At 53.6% G+C, this 21,879-nt stretch overlaps 2 protein-coding genes across 3 annotated transcripts; both read right to left on the bottom strand.

The window, feature by feature from the left end:
* Positions 1–3,725: 3,725 nt before the first annotated feature.
* On the bottom strand, positions 3,726–6,914 carry Lgals1 (galectin 1). Its single transcript, XM_020162609.2, has 4 exons — positions 6,827–6,914; positions 5,520–5,599; positions 4,117–4,288; positions 3,726–3,926 (listed from the first exon to the last, which is right to left on the bottom strand). Exons 1-4 carry the CDS (start codon positions 6,833–6,835, stop codon positions 3,780–3,782), a joined length of 408 nt encoding a protein of 135 aa, XP_020018198.1. The 5' UTR covers positions 6,836–6,914; the 3' UTR covers positions 3,726–3,779.
* Positions 6,855–21,676, bottom strand: Pdxp (pyridoxal phosphatase). 2 transcript variants are annotated; one of them, XM_074084452.1, is made up of 4 exons: positions 21,066–21,676; positions 16,200–16,330; positions 7,988–8,176; positions 6,855–7,137 (listed from the first exon to the last, which is right to left on the bottom strand). In XM_074084452.1, exons 1-4 carry the CDS (start codon positions 21,637–21,639, stop codon positions 7,012–7,014), a joined length of 1,020 nt encoding a protein of 339 aa, XP_073940553.1. In that variant the 5' UTR covers positions 21,640–21,676; the 3' UTR covers positions 6,855–7,011. The 2 variants fall into 2 exon arrangements, with proteins under 2 accessions (XP_073940553.1, XP_020018207.2); XM_020162618.2 differs by lacking the exons at positions 6,855–7,137; positions 7,988–8,176 and having other exon boundaries at positions 15,008–16,330.
* Between the last annotated feature and the right edge of the window lie 203 nt (positions 21,677–21,879).

Below are 21,879 nucleotides of genomic sequence, written 5' to 3'. Positions count from 1 at the left end.
TGGGTGCTGCTCTTGACTTTAAGGACTGGCTGGCCAGGTCAGTAATCTTTACAGGCCAGGAATGAGGCCTCTGCAGCGAGAAGCTAGGAGGCTACAGGAGCTCAGGGCTGACTCCTCCAGTGTGGAGGAGAGGGAAGCTCAGAGCCAGCTGAGCAGCGGGGTAATCAGAGGAGTAACAGACTTTCAGGACACAGTCCTCTCTTTTGACAAGTGGGGAGATTGAACCCAGAGAGCAAGTAAGCACACATGTATTAAGTATCTTCTGTTATTTCAGAGAGAGGGACTGTGGCAAAGCTGGGACTGGAACTTGGGTCTCTGGCCTCCCTGCCCAGCTCCCTGGGCTGCTGACCTAAGGGATTGCCCAATCCCCCAGAAGCTAACATACCCAATGGCAGGCTTGCCATAAGTAACCATGAGTTTTGGAAGGAGCCAAGCATGCAGTGGCCACACGACCTGGTGAATGTTGAATTCATTCCACTAGGGGATTCCAGGATGGGTTCTGGAAACAAGTTGTCCTGAAAGTGTGAGTCCTGCTTTTCAACCTGCATAGCTCAGTGCACCGTCGCTATGACTTTAGGGTGCTGGACACCTGTCCCTCTGATCATTCACTTCTGCCCCCTAGGGGCCATCCCATACTGCTACCCATGGCACCTTCCCTCTGGGTAAAGACATCGCCCCAGCTGCAGCAATGCCCCCTGAAGATACCCAGATGGCTGCCTTCTGCAGCTGGGGCTGCCTCCTCTGAGTACCAGGCACCAGGTCTCAGGGCTGCCACCTGCTCTGTTTCCCAACCTCCCAGTCCTACCCAGAGTGGCTGTAGATCAGCAGGGAAGGCCCTGTTGCCTGGCTTGATAAGCCAGAAACCTGTTTGTCTTGTCTGCTCCATTCCTGGCCTCTTCCCTCTGGGCACATAGAAGCCTTCTGTGCTGAGGAATGTGCCAAGCCTCAGAGCCTCCTGAAGGAGGTAGGCACTGCCTCCAGGCCTGCTTTACCAATGAGGAAGCTCAGAAAGGTAAGGAGACTTGATCAGTGTCAGGACTCAGTAAGTAGCAGGACCTGAGCCACTGCCCTGACAGCTGCTCCTGCATGCAGCACGGTCCTGACTTGCCAGGGTTTCTGGTGGCACGGGGATGGGAATGCACAAGGAGTCAGCTGCCAGACAAGACCTCACCTGGGGAGCTCTGCAAGATTGGCCCTCACCCAACCCAGACCTAGCTGCTGGTCCTGCAGGATAGGGAGACCCATCTATAAAAGCTCCCAAAATAGAGCCAAGGGCCACCCTGAAACTTCCTGAGGAGTCTCAGGTCCTTTTGCCCCAAGACAGAGGCCAAGGGACCAGCTACCACCCTTATTGGCTGGATTCTTGCTTGAAATGATTTTTGCATTTTTTGAGCAGCTGTGTGCCCCAAAGGATGGCACACAGAAATGATGAAGGTACTAAGCCAGAAAAATCACAACTGCTGCCATTTATTTGGCTCTTAATGTGATTATCTCTGGAGAGGTATAGCCTCCATTTCACTGAGGAGAAAACAGGACCAGAGAGGTGCAGTCACTTGTCTGAGGTCACAGAATCAAGAAGAGCAGGTGCTGAAGGTGATACTCAAGGGGTCTTAGAAACAGAGGTATTAATATCTTCTCTGGACCCAGTTTGCTAGGCTCCCATGACACGCTGAGTCTTAAAAGGGGTGAGGGAAGCCAGCATTTACAGAACCTTTATAGGGTGCCAAGTATGGTGCATTTCTACACATTGCTAATCCTCACAACCCTACAGGAAGATATCAGCTTTAACTCAGTTTGACAGTTGAAGAAACAGGTTCAGAGATGTGTAACTGGTCTAAGAGCACATGGCTGGGATTTAGACACAGGTCTGACTCCATGCCCAGTGGCCTCTCTCCTTATCTTCCTCAAGACTCTCCTTTGCCCTGTTGTAGTCTCTGGTGTATAGTGGGTACTCAGCCAGTGTGGAGAGAATCAATGGATGAACTTGAGGACCTGGAGAGACAGCCTAGAGAACGCTTTTCCCTATGTCCAGCAGAGGGCGCCCCTCCACAGCCAGGCTTTCAAAGCTTTCTGGATGCCATTTGGGAGCCCCAGAAGAACATGGAGATTGGGTGTGGCTCATGGGAGACCCGGCCTGGGTGCTCCACCCTCTCATAGAGGTGGGCCTCCAGCTCCCAGTGGTTCCACCAACATGGGAATCAGCCATCCAAAAAATGACCCCCACTAGGCCTCAGGAGACTGTGCCCTGGGGCCTGGGGGGAACCCAGTGACATTCTGATTTGAAGCCTTCTAGGATTTTGGCTCAGTTCCTGCAGCTGTCTCCCAGGAAGGTAGGAGGGGCTGTGGGAAAACCCACCACCCACAGCAAGCATCTGACTGATCTCTTCCCTTGGGTTGGGTGTTTGAGAGGGGCTAAGGATTGCTCTCCAAGGTAGCAGAGCCTGTGCTGGTCTGGGGGAGAAGCCTTTGGAAGCCAGGGAGCAGAGGCTTGGGGAGGTCCATTTCAGGCCCAGTGAGGCACCTGCTCTGCTCTCCCAGCAAGAGCTGCATGCAGGGAGTGGGGGGCCTCTGGGAGCCTGAAGGCAGGGCTTCAAGTTGGCCAGCCTCTCCCTCTTGACTCTCCACAGGGACCCACTTAGTCCTGTCCCCCCCAGCTCCTCCTACCACAGTCACTGGCTGGCAGTGAGGCGTCAGGGCTGGCACTCAAGCCCATACTCCCATTGTTTGGGTGGGGGACCTGCCCAGAGCCACAGAGCCAGCCGCTTCCAGCCTGGCTGCCCTTGTGTTATATACCAGGAGGTCCCTAAGCCAGGGTGCCCCCTTCAGCTGGGCCTGAAGAGTCATTTCATCACTCAGAACCCATTTCCTTCCCTTCGAATTAGAGAGATAACATCACAAAATGTAGTGCGGAGTCGAGAAACCACCATCCCCTGGGCGCTTACCACGTGCCAAGGGCTGGACTTGGCCTCCTGCACAAAACATCTCATTTATTACCAACCCTAGCATGGCTACATGTATTATTCCCTACCGGGCATGATGGTGCACACCTGTAATCTCAGCTACTCAGTAGTCAGAAATAGGAGGATCTCTGTCTGAGGCTGGCCTAGGCCAAGTTAATGCAAGACCCTATCTGAAAAACTAAAATGAAAAGGACTGGGGGCATGGCTTAGGTGGTAGAGCACTTGCCTAGCTTATTTCAATCTCCAGTACCACAAAAAAGCAAAGTAATAAACTGAGGCTCAAGAATGAGAAAGATCAGTTAATAAGCACAAGGCTATACAGCTAGGAGCCCTCCTTTGACTCCAGAGCTTTCTCTTATGTCCCCTGAGGTGGGGTCTTGCTATGTGGCCCAGGTTGGCCCTGAACTCCTTGGTTCAAATGATCCTCCTGCCTCAGCCTCCCGAGTAGCTGGGACTACAGGCCTACACCCCATGCCCAGTTAAGAGCTCTCTAGCTCTCAAGACAAAGGAGAGAGCCTGAGTTGTTTTTCCCTCCACTTCCGCTGTTCTGTTCCTGTCACCATGGGACTGTTACTTACTCAGTGGTCCCCAAGCCCTCTACTGTGTGCTGAGCTCTGCTTGGCTTGGGGAACCCAGGGGCAGAAGATATGTTTCTGGGATGTAGGAGGGACACATGGGGGAATGAATGGAAGTGAGGGAATGGCCTGGCTGGGTGGGGAGCCCTGTAACACGCACGCGCACACAAACACACACGTACAAGGCTGGTTCAGAAAGAACAGGGGCAGCTGCCTTTATTGGGGGTCATGACCACTGCTGGCTTCACTCAAAGGCCACACACTTGATCTTGAAGTCACCATCGGCTGCCATGTAGTTGATGGCCTCCATGTTGAGGCGGTTAGGGAACTTGAATTCGTGTCCATCTGGCAGCTTGATGGTCAGGTCAGCCTGGTCAAAGGAGATGCACACCTGGGGGCAGAGAATGCCAATGAGCTGGGCCCTCCCAGAGCCCTTCCCTTATGTGACAAAGAGGACATTCCTGGGTCATGGGTGAGGCCAGAGGGGATGACACAGGGGATCACACAGCCAGGGAGGGGGAGAATGGTGGGGTGCCCAGGTCTCTGGTCACTAAAGCCAGCCCACCCAGGGCCCTGCCCACCTCCACGATGCTCCCAGGCTGGAAGGGGAAAGCAGGCTCCCGGTGCTCGGCCCCCCAGGCTCCGCCATCCTTGCTGTTGCACACAATGGTGTTGGCATCCCCGTGGGCATTGAAGCGAGGGTTGAAGTGTAGGCACAGGTTGTTGCTGTCTTTGCCGAGGTTCAGCACAAAGCTAGAGTAACAGGTGCACTTGAGGCCAGCTCAGCCGGCTCTAGGCCGCCAAGGCTAGCCAGTCTGCCACACAGAGCATCATTAATGCACCTTGCTGGTGCTCAGTCAACAGGGTGACCAGAAACCTGGATTCTAGTTCTGATCCTGCCACCTACTTACTGTGTGACCTTGAGCTATTCCTTGCCCCTCTCTGGGCTTCAGTTTCCTCATCTGTACAATGGAGCCAGCACAAGAAGGTCTTGCTATGTTGACAGCCCAAGACTCTCAAAGACATTAGTTTGGGTCCAAGCCCCATTGGTCAAGGTTGGGGATTCCCTCCAAAGGTGACCTCTGGGAGGGCAAGTGTCCTATCTTGGAGGCCAGCATGGAGCAGGGCACAGAGTAGATGATCAATTGTGGGGCAAATGAACAAATAATAATAATAATAATACATTTGTTAAGCTGGGTGCTGGTGGCTCACATCTGTAATCCTAGCTATTCAGGAGGCAGAGACCAGGAGGATCACAGTTCGAAGCTAGACCCTATCTAAAAAAAAAAACCCATCACAAAAGTAGGGCTAGTGGAGTGGCTCAAAGCCCTGAGTTCAAACCCCAGCACCACAAACAATAATAGTAATAGTAATAATAACGTACAATCTTATCTGTGAGGGCTTGGTAAGAATGAAATGAGAGTGGGCAGCTTTTATGATCAGCTGGTCACCATCTTCACCCCTGACCCTGCCTCTTACTTCCTCCACATCACAACCTCCTCCCCTGTTTATTGATTAAGAAACTGAGGCTCAGTGAGATTGGTTGTCCAAGGTCATATGGCTGCTGACAAAATGGGCCAGCTGGCTGAATGAATGATGAGCGCTGGACCGAAGGACCAAGATAGCACCCATGGTTCTCAGAGGGACAGAGCGGATGACACCACTCTCGTCCCAGCTTCACCACTGGGCAGACCCCGCCCAGAGCCGGAAGGGGAGGGGGCAGGCCAAGGTAGCTGGGGAGGCAGCAGCTGTTTTAGTTTAAGAGGCACAGCAAAGAGGGAGGGGGTGCCCATGGCGGGGGCGCCCAGACCCAGCGAGGAAGTGACTCATCCAGAAAACGCAGCATCGGGCAGCTGGCCATTAACCCCCTCCAGGCTGGGGAGAAGTGGGCTGCCACCGGCCACACCCAACCCACCCGCCCAACTGGACCCTCGGCCTCCCAGCCCTGCCCCTGTCGCCTGCCACCCCACAAGTGGCACCTCACCTCTTGGCATCGGGGGCCACCTCGCCCCGCACTCTGAGACACTCCCCAGGTTTGAGATTCAGGTTGCTGGCGACCAGACCCTGTGCAGACAAGACCCGCCCAGCTGGGTTAGGAGGACGTGCCCTCTGCTGCCTGCAGTGACCTGGGGTGATTGAGGGTGGGAGTGGGGCTGTTCCCACCCTGGGTCCTCCGACCAGGCCAAGGGGAAGCCTGGGGGACAGGACAGGGTGCAAGTTCTAGCCTCTGATTCTCTTGTGTCGTCTTGAGAAAGTCCTGCTACCCCACGGAGTGTGTTTCAGTCTGAAACATGTGGGCTCTAGAAGATTTGACATTGGCTTGGGAATCTGGACACGAGAGTGGCCTTGGAGGTAGGTGCCACACCCCATTGCCTCATTTAGCAGATGGAGAGGATCAGGCTCGGAATGAGTCAGCCTCAAGTGGCCAGGGGCAGCAGCGACCTCCCCTGCCCCCTTCAAGCTGCTCTCTGCAGAAGGGTGCAGTGGCTGGAGAAAGTCTGAGGAAACTGGCCATGCTCCTCTGCAGAAGGGAGAGCAGCCAAAGGTCAGGGCTGCGGACAGGGCTAACAGGACCGAGCAGGACCGGGTGCACACAGGGCACTGGTGGGCACTGATGCCTGCTGGGGCAGGTGGGCAAGAGTTAACTGGTGTGAGTGGTTCCTTCTGCCACAAACTTGAACCCTTTCCCTAGGGGCCTGCAAAAGATCCTTGCCTCCTCCCCCTCCCTTCCCCCCCCAGCCCCCAGTTAGCGTGGGGGGAATTCCCCCAACTCCCACCTGAACAGAACTGCCCTCCACCTCCTAATCCAGGCAGGCTGTGGCAGGCAGCCTCTCGCAGGTCCTGCCCACTCTTTAGAGCTCTCTGGAGCAGAGGGTGATTAGGCCCTGGCCCTGTGACTGCGGACAGCTGCAGGGGGGATGGGACAGGAGGCTCTCTAGAATGGACGAGGGGGAAGGGACAGTGCCCTGGCCCTTAGTGTGTCCCTCCCACCCACCTCCCCCCCCCCCTTGGCCACACCCTTCTTACTCCAACTTCTCAGTGGCAGAATGTTGGGCCTTGGCAGAAAACTATTGTCAGACCTTGGAGGAATCCAGAAAGTTCTTATACCAGAGAAGGCCTTGACAACCCACCCCCATTTTACAGATGTGAGCACTGAGGATGGGAAAAGAAAAGGCACTTGTCCAAGGCCACACAGCTGAGACTAGCACTCAGCTCCTGAACTGCCCGGCTCTCCCCATCTGCTTCCGGGAGCCTATCTCCTAGTCCTTGGAGTAGGGGTCCCACACTCACACAAGCCATGACTGAGGCCAAGAGGATGTTCCCAGGAACCGCTGCACCAGCCGTCTGAAGACACCAGTGGAGATGAGCCCAGGCCGCTCCCACCCTTTTAAGAGGACCAGACCCGGTGAGTCCCGCCCCCTGGAAACTGAGCCAATTGCAAGTCAGGACGGGGATGGGGGCCACGGGAGGCGGAGTCAAATGGAATTTTGACGGCAGTGCTGGAGCAGCGGTGACCAATCAGAGCAGCGAGCCCCTCCCTCCTTCCTACCCACTCCCCCAGGCCCTAAGCTCCGCCTCTGTCCTCCTTCATGCCTCTCCCCCTACCAAAAAAAAAAAAAAAGTTGTGCTGTGGCAGAGATTGGGGAAGCAAATGGAAAATAGTTTAAGGATGAGCTAGGTTCAGAGTTGGCGGGGAAAGGGCCTGGGGCCAGCAGGCAGAGCTCGGGGGTGCTCAGGGAGGATGGCTGAGGGGCGCACAGTCCTTCAGGGAATCAGCTGGTGGAGGAGACGCTACAGCCTGGCAGGGCCAGGGGGTGGCAACCGCTGTGGGCCTCTGCAGACGGCTGAGCACCCGTTACCATAAAGCCCTGGCCCCACCCGGCCCCCGCCTGGGCCGCCCCCGGAAGCCGGGGCTGTGACTGCTGGGAGCACCAGGGCTAAAGAAAGACCGGGCCGGGTGCCAGGCCTGAGGCTGCGGCCTTGGCGTGCACCTCGGGCTTCACCCTCCTGGAAGGCCTGTTGGATTCTCAGCCGGGGCCTGACAGCCTCCGGCCTGTCTGAGAGTGTCAGGCCTGGGTGGCTGGGTTCCCCTCTCTGTGCACCCTGACGTCATTTTTTTTTTCTGGCAGTATAGGGATTTGAACTCAGAGCCACTCCACCAGCCCTTTTTTGTGATGGGATTTTTCGAGATGGGGGTCTCTCAAACTACTTGCTTGGGCTGGCTTTGAACTGTGATCTTCCTGATCTCTGCCTCCTGAGTAGCTGGGATTACAAATGCGAGACACCGGTGCCCGGCTCTACTTCCTTCTTTACATCTCTCCTTCTGAGGTCAGACACAGCCTTCCTGAAAACCTGCTATGTGCCTGGTTCTGAGCTGGCCTCAGAGGATTCAAAGATAAACCCCTCCCAGTCCCCACTCTTAAGGAGCCTACGGTTGGGGCGGAATCTGACCTTGGACCTAATTGAGAAATAGCAGTGGGATGGTTCTTGGGAAGTCATGAGCAAACACAGTGGTGGGGTGCTGCGGGGATGGAAACCGAAGACTGAAGTAGGAGGGTCTTGAAGGAGGATTGAAGAAAGGCCTGGTGTTCCAGCATGGCAGAGGCTCAGAGATAGAAAGTGCAGCCTGGGGAACGGCATCTGGGGAGGCAGGAGAAAGACAGAGGGTGAGGCTGGGAAGGCAGCAGTGCCTGGATCATGAAGCGCCTCATGGACTAGGTAAAGGGGTTGGGCATTGTTTCAGCCAACGATGCTGGGGAGCCATAGAAGATTGTAGGTGGGTTGGTACTGAGGCCAGATTTGGACTGTAGAGAAAAATCACTGTAGCAAGAGTTGAAGGTTGGCTGGATGGGTGTCACCTCACACTTAGAAACTAGGTGGAAAGAAGGCCATGGGGAGCACTAGGCAAGGCGAGGGGCTTGCTAGGGCAAAGGGGCTCCAGATGGCCACCCCTCCTTCAGAAGCTGCCAGCACGAAGGGGGAGGAAGATGTGGGCTAGGAGTGACTCACATCTGGAGACCAGGCCAGCAGACCTACTCTGGCCTCCCCTCCTCCCTAGCTCAGCCCCTCCCCACCCCCAGCTCCTTCCTCCAGATGACTGAAACCCACCCTGGCCTGGCACAGGATGAGGAGGGAGTGTGTAGAGGGGCTGGGCTGCACCCGTGAGCCCTCTTCCTTCTCTGGGTCGCAGCGGCAAACCAACCACAGCAGCTTCACTTTTTCCTGTGGAGGCCTCCCCAAAGCTCAATCATAGGAGGGGTGGGCGGGGCCCGGCCCAGCTCCTGGTCTTTCCCTTGGGCACGCCCCTGTGCCACATTAGGAACGGATATTTCAGGAAAAAAAAAAAAAAAGCAAAATAGAAGAGAAAAAACCAAAGGAATGGGTATTTTGGTCGGAGTCCTACACAAGAACCAGAGGCGCTGCAGGCCAAGGAGCCACTTCTCATTGTCCTGACCTGGACAGGGAGCCCAGCACCAGGAGGTGTGTGCCTGGGAGTGGGGAGTGGGGTGGAGGGAATGTTATGTCTTCAGGATTGCCTGCCTAGGCTGCCAGTGTGGTAGCACTGAATAGGGGTCAGGTCCCCCGAAAGGCCCTCACTGGGCACTGGGGACTCAGGTTCTGCCACCTGCCTTCCAGGGCATCCTGGCATGCCTCACCTCCTGCTTGCCTCAGTCTCCCCATCTGCAAATGGGTGTGGGGGCAGGTGAAATCTTGTTCCCCTCAGATGGTAGTACAGGGTGGGAACTTGGATCTGCAGTACTGAGTAAGTGATCACTTTTTTTTTTTTTAACTCAGGGCCTCAGACTTGCTAGTCAGGTGCTCCACACGTGAGCCTCACCTCCAGCCCTGGGTATCAGGTTTTGACCTCCCTCTACTCCCTTTTCCCAGGCTGAATGTGCCTTCCTGGGGCCTTGGCAGCCCCTCTGCCTCTGCAAGGACTCCTCTCCTAGCACTGGTCCTTGCCTCAGCCGCTGTGCGGAGTCTCCAGGCTCCCAGTATCCCTGACAACAAGTACTCTGGTTTTCAGAGTGGGGGCAGGCAGGGACAAGGTGCCTTGTGTCCCCTCCCCCAAGTCCTCAGGGCCTCCTGCAGTGGCGCCCACTGATCCTCCAGCCTCTGGCTGGAAGATGGCAGTGAAGTCATTCCCTCACTCCCCAACTGCTTGGAGGATTATCTGTGTGATGTGTAAGGAAGTTTTCCTCCATTCTCTAAGGCCAAGCCCCCACCCCGGGGCTCCCCTCACTGCCTACCTTTCCCAACAGAGGCTATGAGCTCTCTGGAATTCCTTCATCTTGCAGATGGACCTTGGCTCCTTCCCTGACAAGACAGGCTACCCAGGCCAGCATGTCTCCCACCCTGCCCAAGGAGGCTTCGCCTCCTGCAGCTGGCCCTGCTAGGGAGGGCAGTGGCCCATGGGGCGCCATCCACACCCCCTGCCTTAGAAGCTCCCCATTTAGTGATGCAGTTGCATGATGTAGAAACCATCCAGAAACGGGGTCACTTGTCTATGCGCACACCAGGAGCTGCAGCCCAAACCCTCTCTGCTGATCCAAAGAAAACAATGGGGTCCTGGAGCCCTGGACCTCTGTAACTGCTCCAGGGAGGGTGGGAGGACAGTGGGGGATACCCCCCCCCCACTTCAGGCACTTTCTGACCAGTTTGTGCTGCAGCCTGTCCTCCACTTAACTGGCTGTCTCATTTCTACCTCCCCACTTGTTACCCGTGTTGGTCTACCTGCCCAGATAGCCCTATCCCCCTACAGTGGGTTTCAGGTTTGTCTCCCACCTGGGGTTTGCCCCTTCCAGTCAAGACCTCCTCTCAGATAAGGTTGGGGTGGGGTCCAGCCCTTTTTGGTCATTAACCCTCCAGGGGTCAGCCATGGAATTTTACCTTTTTTGATTTTTTTGTGGGTGGTACTGGGGTTTGAACTAAGGGTCTCATGTTTGCTATAGGCAGGCCCTCTACCACTTGAGCCACTCTCCAGTCCTTTTTGCTTTAGTTATTTTTGGGATAGGTCTCTTGTTTTTGCCAGTTATTGGTTGAGATGGAGATTTCACTGGGCTGGTTTCAAACATCAATCCTCCCAATCTCTGCCTCCTAAGTAGATGAGATTATAGATTTGAGCCACTGCACCTGGTCCTACTTTTTTCTTTTTTAACATTTTATTTTGAAATAATTACAGGCTCACAGGAAGCAAGACTATTTTGTGTGTGTGTGTGGCACTGGGGTTTGAACTCAGGCCTTGCTAGGCAAGTGCTGTATCACTTTAGCCACTCTGCTAGCCCAAGAGATTTTTAAAAACTCAGAAAATATTTGGGACTTGAAGAAAAAAATGTATTGGCTCCAAAATACTCAAACTGCTGTCGGGTGCAGGTGGCTCACACCTGTAACTAGATCTACTCAGGAGGCAGAGATCAGGAAGATCAAGGTTCAAAGCCAGCCCTGGGCAAATAGTTCCTGAGACCCTATCTCAAAAAAAAACCATCACACAAAAAAAGGGTTGGTGGAATTACTCAAGCCTAGCAAGTATGAAGCCCTGAATTCAAGCCCCAGTGCTGCAAAAAAACCCAAAAAAACCAAAAAACCAAAATCTCAAACTGCCAAATTGAAATGAATAAATGTTTAGTGTGCTCAAAGTTAATGAGATATTAACTCAGCTAGTCGTAAAAACTCATTAACTCATTACATTTGAAAACAAGTTTGTAGGTTGGGTTTTTCTTAGTTTGGAATTGTTTCAGTATTCCAGGAGGTCAGTTAGCCATAGTTAGATCTGATAGCCAAATCATGTCTGAAACAAAACCAAAAAAGTGCCTTTAAAAATAGGGCTAGATAGGGTGGCTCACACCTGTAAATCCCAGATACTTGCAAGGCAGAGATCAGGATAGTGGTTCAAAACCAATCTGGGCAAAAAATTAGCAAGACCCTGTCTCAACAAGTAAGCTGGGAATGGTGGTGCATGCCTGCCACCCAGCTATGTGGGAGGCTGTAGGTAGGAGGATCAAGGTCTAAGATTGATTGGGACAAAAACTCTCAAGTTGCTATCTGAAAAATAACTACAGCAAAAAAAAAAAGGGGGTGGGTGGGGTTGTGGCTTAAGTGGTAACCTGCTTGCTAGGCAAGCAAGAGGCCCCAAGTTCAAACCCTAGTACTGCCAAAAAAATGTATCACCAGACATGATGGTGAATGTCTGTAATCCAAGCATTCCGGAGGCAGAGTCAGGAAGATCTTGCATTCAAGACCAGCCTGGGCTACACATAGCGAGATTCTCTCTCTCTCTCTCTCTCTCTCTCATCTCTATATGTCTTTTTTTCCACAAGCTGTACTTTCACAAGTTTCGAAGCACTCTTATGTTTGGCTTTCATTTAGTTTTAAATATGACTGTTACTTTTTTTTTGTTTTTTTGGTGGAACTAGGGTTTGAACTCAGGGCTTCACACTTGCAAAGCTGGTGCCCTACTGCTTGAGCCACACCTCCAGTCCATTTTACTCTGGTTATTTTGGAGATGGGGATCTCTCAAACTATTTGCCCAAGCTGGCCTTGAACCACAATCCTCTCAATGTCAGCCTCCCAAGTAGCTAGGGTTACAGGCGTGAGTCACCAGCATCCAGCCACTACTTCATTTTTTGAAGTACGGTTTAATTACAGAATAGCCACGAGCTGTCTGAGATCTTTAGGAATAGCCTGCTCTCCTGAATTTGGATAAAGTTCTCAGAGAAATCCTGAAATGTGTCATATACAGCAGGTGGAGAGCCAAATGGGTGGTGGGCTACTTGACTCTACCATGACCACCCGGCACAGATAGATCTGAAGGCAGAAGGGGTGGGAGAGTGAGGAATGATTCATCCTTCAAAGAAACTGCAGTCTAGTTTCTCTTTTCTGGTACTGGAGTTTGAACTCAGGGCTTGGTGTTTGCTGGGCAGGTGCTCTACCCCGAGCCATGCCCCAGTCCTGCAGTCTGATTTTTAAGGAGCAGGTAATGCTATGTAATGTGAAAAATTAAGGAAGTAGCAGTACTGGCGAATTCTCAAGGGAAAGTATGCCTAATCTGACCTTGAACTCCTGTGTAGGTTTCATCTCCTGCTTCTATACCAAAAAATGGCTGCCTCACACCTCTCCAGCCTCACCCATGGTCACATCCATGATTGAGAATAAACGTATCTTTCAGATGAGATGTACGTGTTTCTTAATGTTTTCTGTGTGCGTGAGGCCTGTATACCAGGAGAGTTTGTGGCTTCAAGAACTGGAAACCTCAAGGGAATGTGCTTTAAAATCAAGGAAGCTTTCGCATGGCAAGAAGTCTGGAGCTACACAGTTCTGGTGGCAGATGAATTAGTGGTTCAATGAAGTCATCCAAGATCTGGTCCTAGGGTAATGAATAAAAGCTGTGTCACTGATCCTTGCTTAGGAGACACTAGCTGAATGATTGGGGAGTAAACTGTGTTATTGGTAACATGCTTTTTTTAAATGGTTCAGTTAAATACATATAAAGAGCTACTAAGCAAATTGGAAATACTAACAACTGGTGAATCCACCAGAGGACATAGTATCATTCTTATACTTTTTTTTCTGTTAGTTTGAAACTGTTCTAAATTAAAAGTTTCAGGAGACCCCAACAAATTCCTCCCATCTTTCTGCTCTGCCACCTGTAGCCAAATCGCAAAGCAGAGTCACATGCTAGATCACACCTCATAATCACAGAATGGCTGCAACTGCAACAGCTTCTAGCATCATATCCAAACCCCAGAAGAATAAGCCCCTCTGTATTTTTTTATTTTCTTTGTTTGTGGGGTTTGAACTCAGGGAATACACTATGGCCACTCTGCCAGCCCTTTTTTGTGTTATGTATTTTCAAGATAGGGACTTGTGAACCATTTGCCTGGGCTGGCTTTGAACAGCGATCATCCTGATCTCTGCCTCCTGAGTAGCTGGGATTACAGGTGTGAGCCACTGGCACCCTGCTACTCCATGTTCTTTTAAAGTGAGGTAAGCCTTACCAGAAGTTCCCAGCAGACATAAAAGGCTGATGTCTCAGCAGTCAGAAGAGTATCACATAACCATGGGTAGGGCAGTGACCAGGAGACAAGTAACCATGATTGGTTTAGACTCAAGCTTTAAATCAATTAAGATACACTGCCTGTAATCCTAGCCACTGAGGAGGCAGTGACCAGGACTGTGGTTCGAAGCCAGCCTGGGCAAATAGTTCAAGAGACCCTATCTCAAAAAACCCCTTCACAAAAAAGGGCTGGTGGAGTTGGTGGAGTGGTTCAAGATGAATTTAAACCTCAGTAGTGAAAAAAAAAAAATTTACTGCTTGGGGCCTAGAATGTCTCACATGCCTCCATATGCTGTCCTGAAGGACATCAGGATTCTGTTGGCAAGGAGGAAGGTAGCAAATATCTGTGAGGTCCAAGGTGGGGCCAGGGATGCCAACCACTGTGTCCCATCCCTTTGGGTACAGGTTTCCAGGTGGGGTTGTGACCCAAGCCAGGTCAATGAAAATCTGCCTTGGGAAGTTGGATGGGTGGGAGGTATCCACTGGGAGGCAGAAGTGAGGGGAGTGCCTAGCAGGTACCAGAGCACATAGTAGGGGCAGCCAGTGACTCTGTTATGCCTCAGTCAAGTTGAGCTGAGTTCCTCACAGACAGAAGCACTCTCTGTGCTCTGACTTCATGAAGTAGCCAGGGTTGCTGAGCCCACCCTCTTCCCAAATGGAGCCACACTAGAGAGGACCTCCCAGCCCTCCAAGTGCCAACCTCTGCAGATGACAGAGAAGCAGAGTGGAAAGCAGCTAGTGAAACAAGTGGTGAGCGAGCCAGAAAGGCCTAGAGCGGATTCTGCACTTCCTCAAGGTTCTTGGGCCTTCAGGGCTGGCCTTTGGCGACATTCACCAGCAGTTCCCCAGGTGGATGACCTCAAGAACATCTCAGCAGAGCTTCTGAAGGGTGGGGATTTCATCCTGCACTCTCCTGTCCTTTCTCTCCAAAGATGGGACTGTGACCTCAAGTCAACCCAGGTTTAAATCACCATACAACTGTGTGCCCTTGGCAAGCGAGTACACTTCTTTATGGTGCTGGGATGGAACCCAGGTCCTCTCACATGCAGGAAAGCAGTCTACCATGAAGCTGTGCCCCCAGGCCTTAACATCACATCTGCTCCTGTTTTTAAGATGGGTAACACAGGGCTGGCAGAGTGGCTCAAGTGGTAGAGCACCTGCCTAGCAAGTATGAGGCCCTGAGTTCAAATCCCCGGTACCACCAGAAAATCCAAGCTGGATAACAAACTTGCTGGTTTTTCTAAAGGACTGAGATTGGAATATAAGGAGTCAGTGATGAATTAAGTGCATTGAGTCAAGGTATTTCTGCACATGGAGAACACTCTGGAACCAGGATATATAATGACAAGGTCATGGGAGGCCAGTTCCAGGCTCCTGAAGGGGCTCTTCTCCCTCCCGGCCACAGACTGGGACACACAGACACTCCCACCGGCACTTTATTAAGCTCAAGAGGACTGATTACAACAGGGGCATGGTGGCAGGAAGGCCCAGCTCCACACCCACGGGCACTGGCACACAATAATAAATAAATAAATAAATAGCTGGGCATGGGGGAGAGGTGGCACATAAAACACTGACCACACGGGGGAGGGCACAAAAACCCCCTTCCAAGCTTTGGCCACCATCAACACAGGGCAGGTACTGTGATGGGAGGGGCAGGGCTCTCCACAGCAGCCCCAAGACCATGAGCTATGTGGAGGAGGGGTGTCTTCCTACTTGGGCCCTCCTTATTGACTGAAATCTGGACCCCTGGCTGATCCAGTGAGATGCAGATTGTCAACAGGTCACTGTCTCTTGGACTTCTGGATTGTTCTATTTGAGATCTAAGAGACCAGTGGGTCATTGTTACTTGGCATCCTGATGGGTCCACTCAGGACCTAGGACATACAAGGCCCATGTTACTTAACTTCTGATTGGTGCACTGGGGCTCCAGCACACATAAGGGTCATTGTTCCTTAGGATATTTGGTCCACTCAGGGTACATCAGTAAGTCACTGTCACTCAGCCTTCCAGGGGTCCACTTGGGACAATAATGGGCTGTGGTTACCTAGATCTCTGATTGGCCAACAGGAGCCCAAAGGCAGGACTGGAGGGTGGGCAGGGCTCTAGAGGCCCCAGGGAGGGGTGGAGATCAAGTGCTCAGGGTTGGCGGAATCTTCAGTTGGCATCAAAGCCCACATCCAAGGAGGGATGGTAACAGGGCAGGAAATGAGGCCACCTGGCTGGGTCAGGCCAGGGGAACCTTCAAGCTGCATGGGCAGCTTCTGAAACTGCCCTCAAACCTTCACTGGGTCCCACCCCACCAGGGTAAAGAAACCGAGGCCCCAGAGTGCTTGTGGTGCACTCACAAAACCACGACCCATGGCCTCTGTCTATGGGGATGAGGGGTGGGAAGAGAGGGGCTCAGCTGCAGCTCAGGTGGGCTCAGTCCTCCAGCCCCTCCATCAAGTCCGCAACGCTCTCCACATAGTAATGGGGCACAAGGTCGTGCTGGCCTGCTGCCAGGTAGGCCTGGGCCTCCTCCAGGCGGGAGACGCCTGTGAGTGTGAGCATGGTGATCATGCCACAGTGGTGGCCAAAGAGGATGTCGGTTTCCAGGCGGTCACCCACCATGAGTGTGCGGGTCGGGTCCACGCTGAAGTGCTCTGTGATACACTCGAACATGTAAGGGCTGGGCTTGCCCACCACCAGGGCCTGGCGACCCGAGGCTATCTCCACCGCAGCGGCCAGGCTCCCGGTGCCTGTAGGGAGGGAACACTCGGTCAGCAAGAGGGTAGGAGCTGGGCCTGGCATATCCAACAGCAAGGCCCCGCGTCAGAGGCCTGCTTCCAGGTCTCTGTGTGCTGCTAGATGACGCAGACCTCGCCACTAGATGCCTGCATTCAGACACCATCACCACTGTTCTTGGACAGGCTAGTTACTTGCTCTGTTCCTCAGTCCCCCCATCTCTAATGAAGGTATCCACGCTACTTACCTCCTCTAAGCCCTGTAAAGACTCAATGAATCACTGAATGTAAACAGGGCTGCTTTAGGGGCTGGAGGCACTGACTCAAGTACCAGAGCACCTGCCTAGCAACTGCGAGCCCTCAGCTCAAGCCCCTGTACTGCCAAAAGAAATAAAAATAAGGGCTGCCTCAATCAGCTTGTCTGAGGTTCACTATTTTACTTGGTGGTTGTATGCCTTTGAGCAAGTCACTCGACCTGACTTTCCCTGGACCTAAGGCAAAATGGGTCCCCCAAGGGGACACTGTGGAGGCAAGCACTTAGCAAACAGCAGTTGAGCTTACTGCTCCAAGAAGCTGTGCTCCTGGCATGGGAAACTGGCACAGCCCACCAGGAATGGAGCAGGGCACAGAAACACAGGACCTCTGATCCAGTGAGCCTCCACAGGGAAAGTGATCCAAGGACAGAATTCCAACTGCAGACAAAAAGCTACATGCTGTAAGATGTCTGTGGCCACAGGAACCATCACAGGCCAAACTGTGGAAGGAGCCCAAATTCTAACAATGGGAGGCCTGTTTGGAAAAAGGCCTGCCTCCCACCCCAGTGCTGTCCCGCCAGCACAATGAAGCCACTGTGCCTTCCCACAGGCACGCTTTGTGCCAAAACACCCTGCCTTCACACTGATGTCCCTGACCAGATGATGGTGAGGAGAACTGCTGTTTACCAGCACATTCTAAACTGTCAGGGGCACTCCTGGAAGCCCCTTTGACAGATGAGAAAGCTGAGGCCCCGTGACATTTAAGTAACTTGCCCGAATGTGCACAGCTTTCTCAGGGGCAGTGAAAGGACACTCGTTCAAGTGGGTCTGACCTGGTCGTGGGTTGGGCTGGCTTGCACTGATTCAGACGCTTATATTGGCTCAGCAGTGAGGACGGTTGCCTTTTCAGGAATTTCGTGAGCTGGTTGTTAAATGAAGCTGCTAATGAAAGTCAGCTTACGGGCCGGGCGCTGATGGCTCACGCCTGTAATCCTAGCTACTCAGGAGGCAGAGATCAGGAGGATCGTGGTTCTAAGCCAACCCGGGCAAATAGGGTTTATCTTGAAAAAACCTATCACAAAAAACAGCTGATGGAGTGGCTCAAGGTGAAGGTCCTGAGTTCAAGCCCCAGCACTGCAAAGAAAAAAAAAAAAAAAAAGGTCAGCTTATGTGACCAGGCACAGTATCAGCTAATTGGGAGGCAGAGGCAGGAGGACCAAGAGCTCAAGGCGAGCCTGGGCAAAGTTAGGGAGACTGTCTCAAAAAACAAAGTAAAAACAAAAGGGCTGGGGGTGTGGCCCAGTGCTGTAGCACTTGCCCAGCATGCACAGGTCCCAGGTTCAATTACCTGTATCCTTTAAAAAAAAAAGTCAATTTAGGAACGCACAACTAAGTAAATTGCTTAAAACAAAGATAACATGTCCTCAAAACTCATCGCTTTCTAACGGTCATACCACATTTTACGATTATCTCTGCAGATGAGGTTACTGACACCTGTGACAGTGGAAATCCCACTGGAAGGTGTCCACTACGCATTCAGGGACCTCGCATAGCATCCAAATCAGCAACAGTGGGAGTGTTTACACCAGAAATCAGTCCATGTTATAAATCAAGCCTCTCCCTGCTAGTAAACATTTCTCAGTACTTTGGGCCTGACACAAAACGCTCTGGGCCTCTGCCTTCTCACAGCCAGTGACGTTTCACTCAGTTAAGCCAAAGGCACAGAGAAAAAGTGGAAGGGACAACAAAAAACTCAGTAAAGAAAAATAAGTAAATAAACTTCCTCAGCAAGACATGATCAGGGCAGAGGCAGGCCAGAACCTGGGCTTCTAGGCTGGCCCACAGCAACACCACTGGCAGGTTTTTTCTGAACAAGTTCCCAGAACCTGCTGCTTTTGTTCTGAGTGCTGTGGATGGAACCCAGGGACTAATGCATACTGAGCCACACTCCCAGTCCATGTGGTTTTCTTCAGAACTGGGTAGGGAAGAACCACTGCCTCCCTCTTGGAGATTCCACTCAGAATGGGAAGGACTTCACTGAGTCACCCCAAAATATTTTTCTCAGCTTGGGAAAGGCCCAATGCTGTCGGCTTTTTCCGAAAAAGAGTGGCCAGGGCATAGCTGACACTCCTGGGCCCCATGTCCTACTTTCTTCATTCGCCTAAGATTTACTGCTATGGCCCAGCTACAAGCTAGACACTGAAGACAGAGCGGTCAACACAGTGAAGCTCCCTACCCTGGGGCAAGCGTCCCCGCAGGGTCCCTGTGAACACAGGGACCTCTGAGGCTGCTACTTGCGTGATGATGTATCTAAGTCAGTGGGCATTTTCTGTCGGGCATTTCTGTCTGCCAGCTCCTGGCTGCCACTGACAACAAGATAAATGCTGAGGAGGCCCTCCTGGGAGGGGGAAGGGACGTCTGGGGTGGGAGATTTGCATCATTTCAGATTTTACATGGTGGGGGAGGCTTTGTTATTTTTTATACCACTTTTTGAAAGCTGCATCACTCAGCTGGGCCCAAACAGCACTGCTGCGCTGGATGTAAGCCTCTGCCTCCCCCTTGAGGTGGTGGGAGTGACCAGCAGAGCAGGTGGACACAGACAGGTGGGTGTGGAGCCCTTTGGAGCCTGGGTTCCTACAGAGGCCTGGGTGCGGTTGTGGGCAGGGCCTGGCCTCTCCCCAGTTCTGGGGATGCTCTCCGCCCCACCCCAGCTGAGCTTTGACGTCTCCAGGGAATACCTCCCTTCTTAGCCTGAGGGCAGGTAGGAGCTGTTGCAGCCCTAGCACCGACCACAGCCCTCCCTTGAGACTGACGCTGTCAAGTGGCAAGTAGGTCCCAGGCAGAGCCAGGACGGGTCCACACGAGTCCTTCCCTCCACCCCATCCTAACACTCCTTGTTCTCCTATTCGCTGTAACACGTCTCCTCCAGGAAGCCTTCCCAGACCCTCACTGCACATCATGTGTTTACTTCACCTCAGTACCATCCTGGCCCCCAAGATTTGGGATCAATGACTGTCTGAGCCATGGCACCAGGAGAGAGGGGTGATGAAGATGTGTCCGTGCCCTGCCTACTGGCTGAGGTATGGACCTGTCCACACACACTCATCATGGCCCGTCAGCCTCTGCTGTCTCCAGGTCTCGCTTAACTTAAACACTGGGATGGTGGGGCCCCCACCTGGGTCTGCCTTCCTTGCAGGGCTGGATACCCAAGATAATGGCAGCCGAGGGTGCCCTGGAAACGGAATGTGTGTGTGTGTGTGTGTGTGTGTGCGCGCGCGCGCGTGCGTCACAAGTCAAATTCAGATTCCCCTGCCTCGCTGTGGACCCTTAGGCAGCTCACTTCTCTCTCAGCCTCAGTTTTTTGGTGGTACTGGGGTTTAACCCAGAGCCTCGTGCTTGCTAGGTAGGTACTCTACCATGTGAGCCATGCCATACCTTTGTGCGTCAAGGTATTTTTTGGATAGTCTGATATTTCTCCCTGGGCCAGCCTCAGACTGTGATCCTCCTACCTAAGGCCTTTCACTAGCTGTGATTACAGGCACAAACCACCATGCCCAGCTTGTTTATTGAGATGGGAGCCTTGACAACTTTTTTGCCTTTGCTGGCCTCTAACCTCAATCCTCCCAATCTGACTCCCAAGTAGCTGGGATTACAGATGTGCGCCACTTCATCTGGCCTAACCTCATTTTTTCTTTTCTTAAAGCCTCACTTTCTTTAAATGGGAAATGGGATAATACTGGACTGGAGACATGGCTCCAGTGGTAGAGAGTCTGCCTAGTAAGTGCAAGGCCCTGAGTTCCAATCCAGAGAGAGAGAGAGAGAGAGAGAGAGAGAGAGAGAGAGAGAGAGAGAAACAAAAAAAAGAAAAAAAAATGATAGAGACACACACACACAAAGGAGGGAAATGAGACAATACTCCCATCTCCTGAGTTATTTGGAAACGAAGTAAGAACAGGCATTGAGGTGTTTGGTGCCGCTCTCTAAGCACGGGAGGGCTACAAGTTCGCCAGGAGGCACTGTCCTTCATCACTGTCCCTGGAGCGACACTGGTATGATGGGTAATTCCCTGTGCCCAGCAGAGATGCTTGGAGCTTATGTAACCCAACACGCTACACAGCAAGCTGGCACTCTATCAAACTCCACCTGCCTCCGATGCTGTTCCAACCCTCCTCTGGAGGACCGCCCTTCCACTTTCCAACCTGGGTAGGGCAAAATGGCAGGAGGTCAGTTCTGGAAGTCGGGAGCCCAGAATTCAGCCTGCAACTCTGAGCCACAGAGGGCTTCAGTGTGCTCCTGGGCCAATCGGGGGCCTCACCGCGGCCCCTCACAGGTGGCAGCTGCAGGACTTGGCAGAATCGGACACGAAAGCACCCTGGACTCTTGCTGCGTGTGGGGGCCTCCCTCGCATCAATCCTGTTCCACCTGCATCCCCCACCCTCCGCCCCAAGCGTGGGGGCGAAGGCGCAGGTCGCCCCTCCACCCAGTTCCAAGCTCACCGGGGGTCCGGCTGCCGTCGCTGAGCGGGTGCCAAGGGTCGCGGTCGGTGGCCACGAGCAGGCAGTCGGGGTCGCGCAGGTGCGCGCACGCCTCGCTCAGCTTGGCGAAGGAGAAGTGCTCGTCGTAACCCACGAGCACTGCGCGCACGCGCGGAGCCGCGCCGGGGTCCTCGCCCAGGTCCCCCGCCAGGCGCAGCCCCGCGGCGCGCAGCTCGGCGCGCAGCCCCTCGCCGCCCAGCACGAACACGGCTCCCGGCGCGTCCGGCGGCCCGGGCAGGCGCTGGCGCAGCAGGCGCGCGGCGCACACCGCGGAGCTGAAGAGCTGCTCGGCGCGCAGCCCCCCGAAGCCCAGGCGCGCGAAGCGGAGGGCCAGCTCGGGCCGCGCGCGCCGGCTGTTGTTGCTCACGAACAGCGTCGCCTTGCCAGCCCGCGCCAGCCGTTCCAGCAGCTCCGGAGCGCCCGGTACGATACGATCGCCGTTCCACAACACCCCGTCACAGTCGAACAGGACCCCCTGCGTCCGGCCCAGCACGTCGCGCAGGGCAGCGCCGCGTAGCCGCTCGCAGCGCGCCATGCAGCCGGCTGGCCGCTCGCACGCCCGCACCGCTCTTCCTCCCCGGGCACTGCGCGCCCGAGCCAATCGGCACAGCGCCGGAAGGGCCAGAGGGCGGAGCCACGCCGCGCGAGGAGAGAGGACCAATGAAGAACCAGTCTGGGCCCTTAGCCCCGCCCTCTTGTTCTTCTGGGCCAGTAGCCGCCAAGTTTCCACTCCGCCTAGCCTCTTAGAGTGGCGGGCGGCTGGGAGACTGGCGTT

Source organism: Castor canadensis, chromosome 8, assembly GCF_047511655.1.
Source record: "Castor canadensis chromosome 8, mCasCan1.hap1v2, whole genome shotgun sequence".
NCBI classification, from domain to species: Eukaryota; Metazoa; Chordata; class Mammalia; order Rodentia; family Castoridae; genus Castor; species Castor canadensis.
This window is presented reverse-complemented; position numbering and strand designations above follow the sequence as displayed.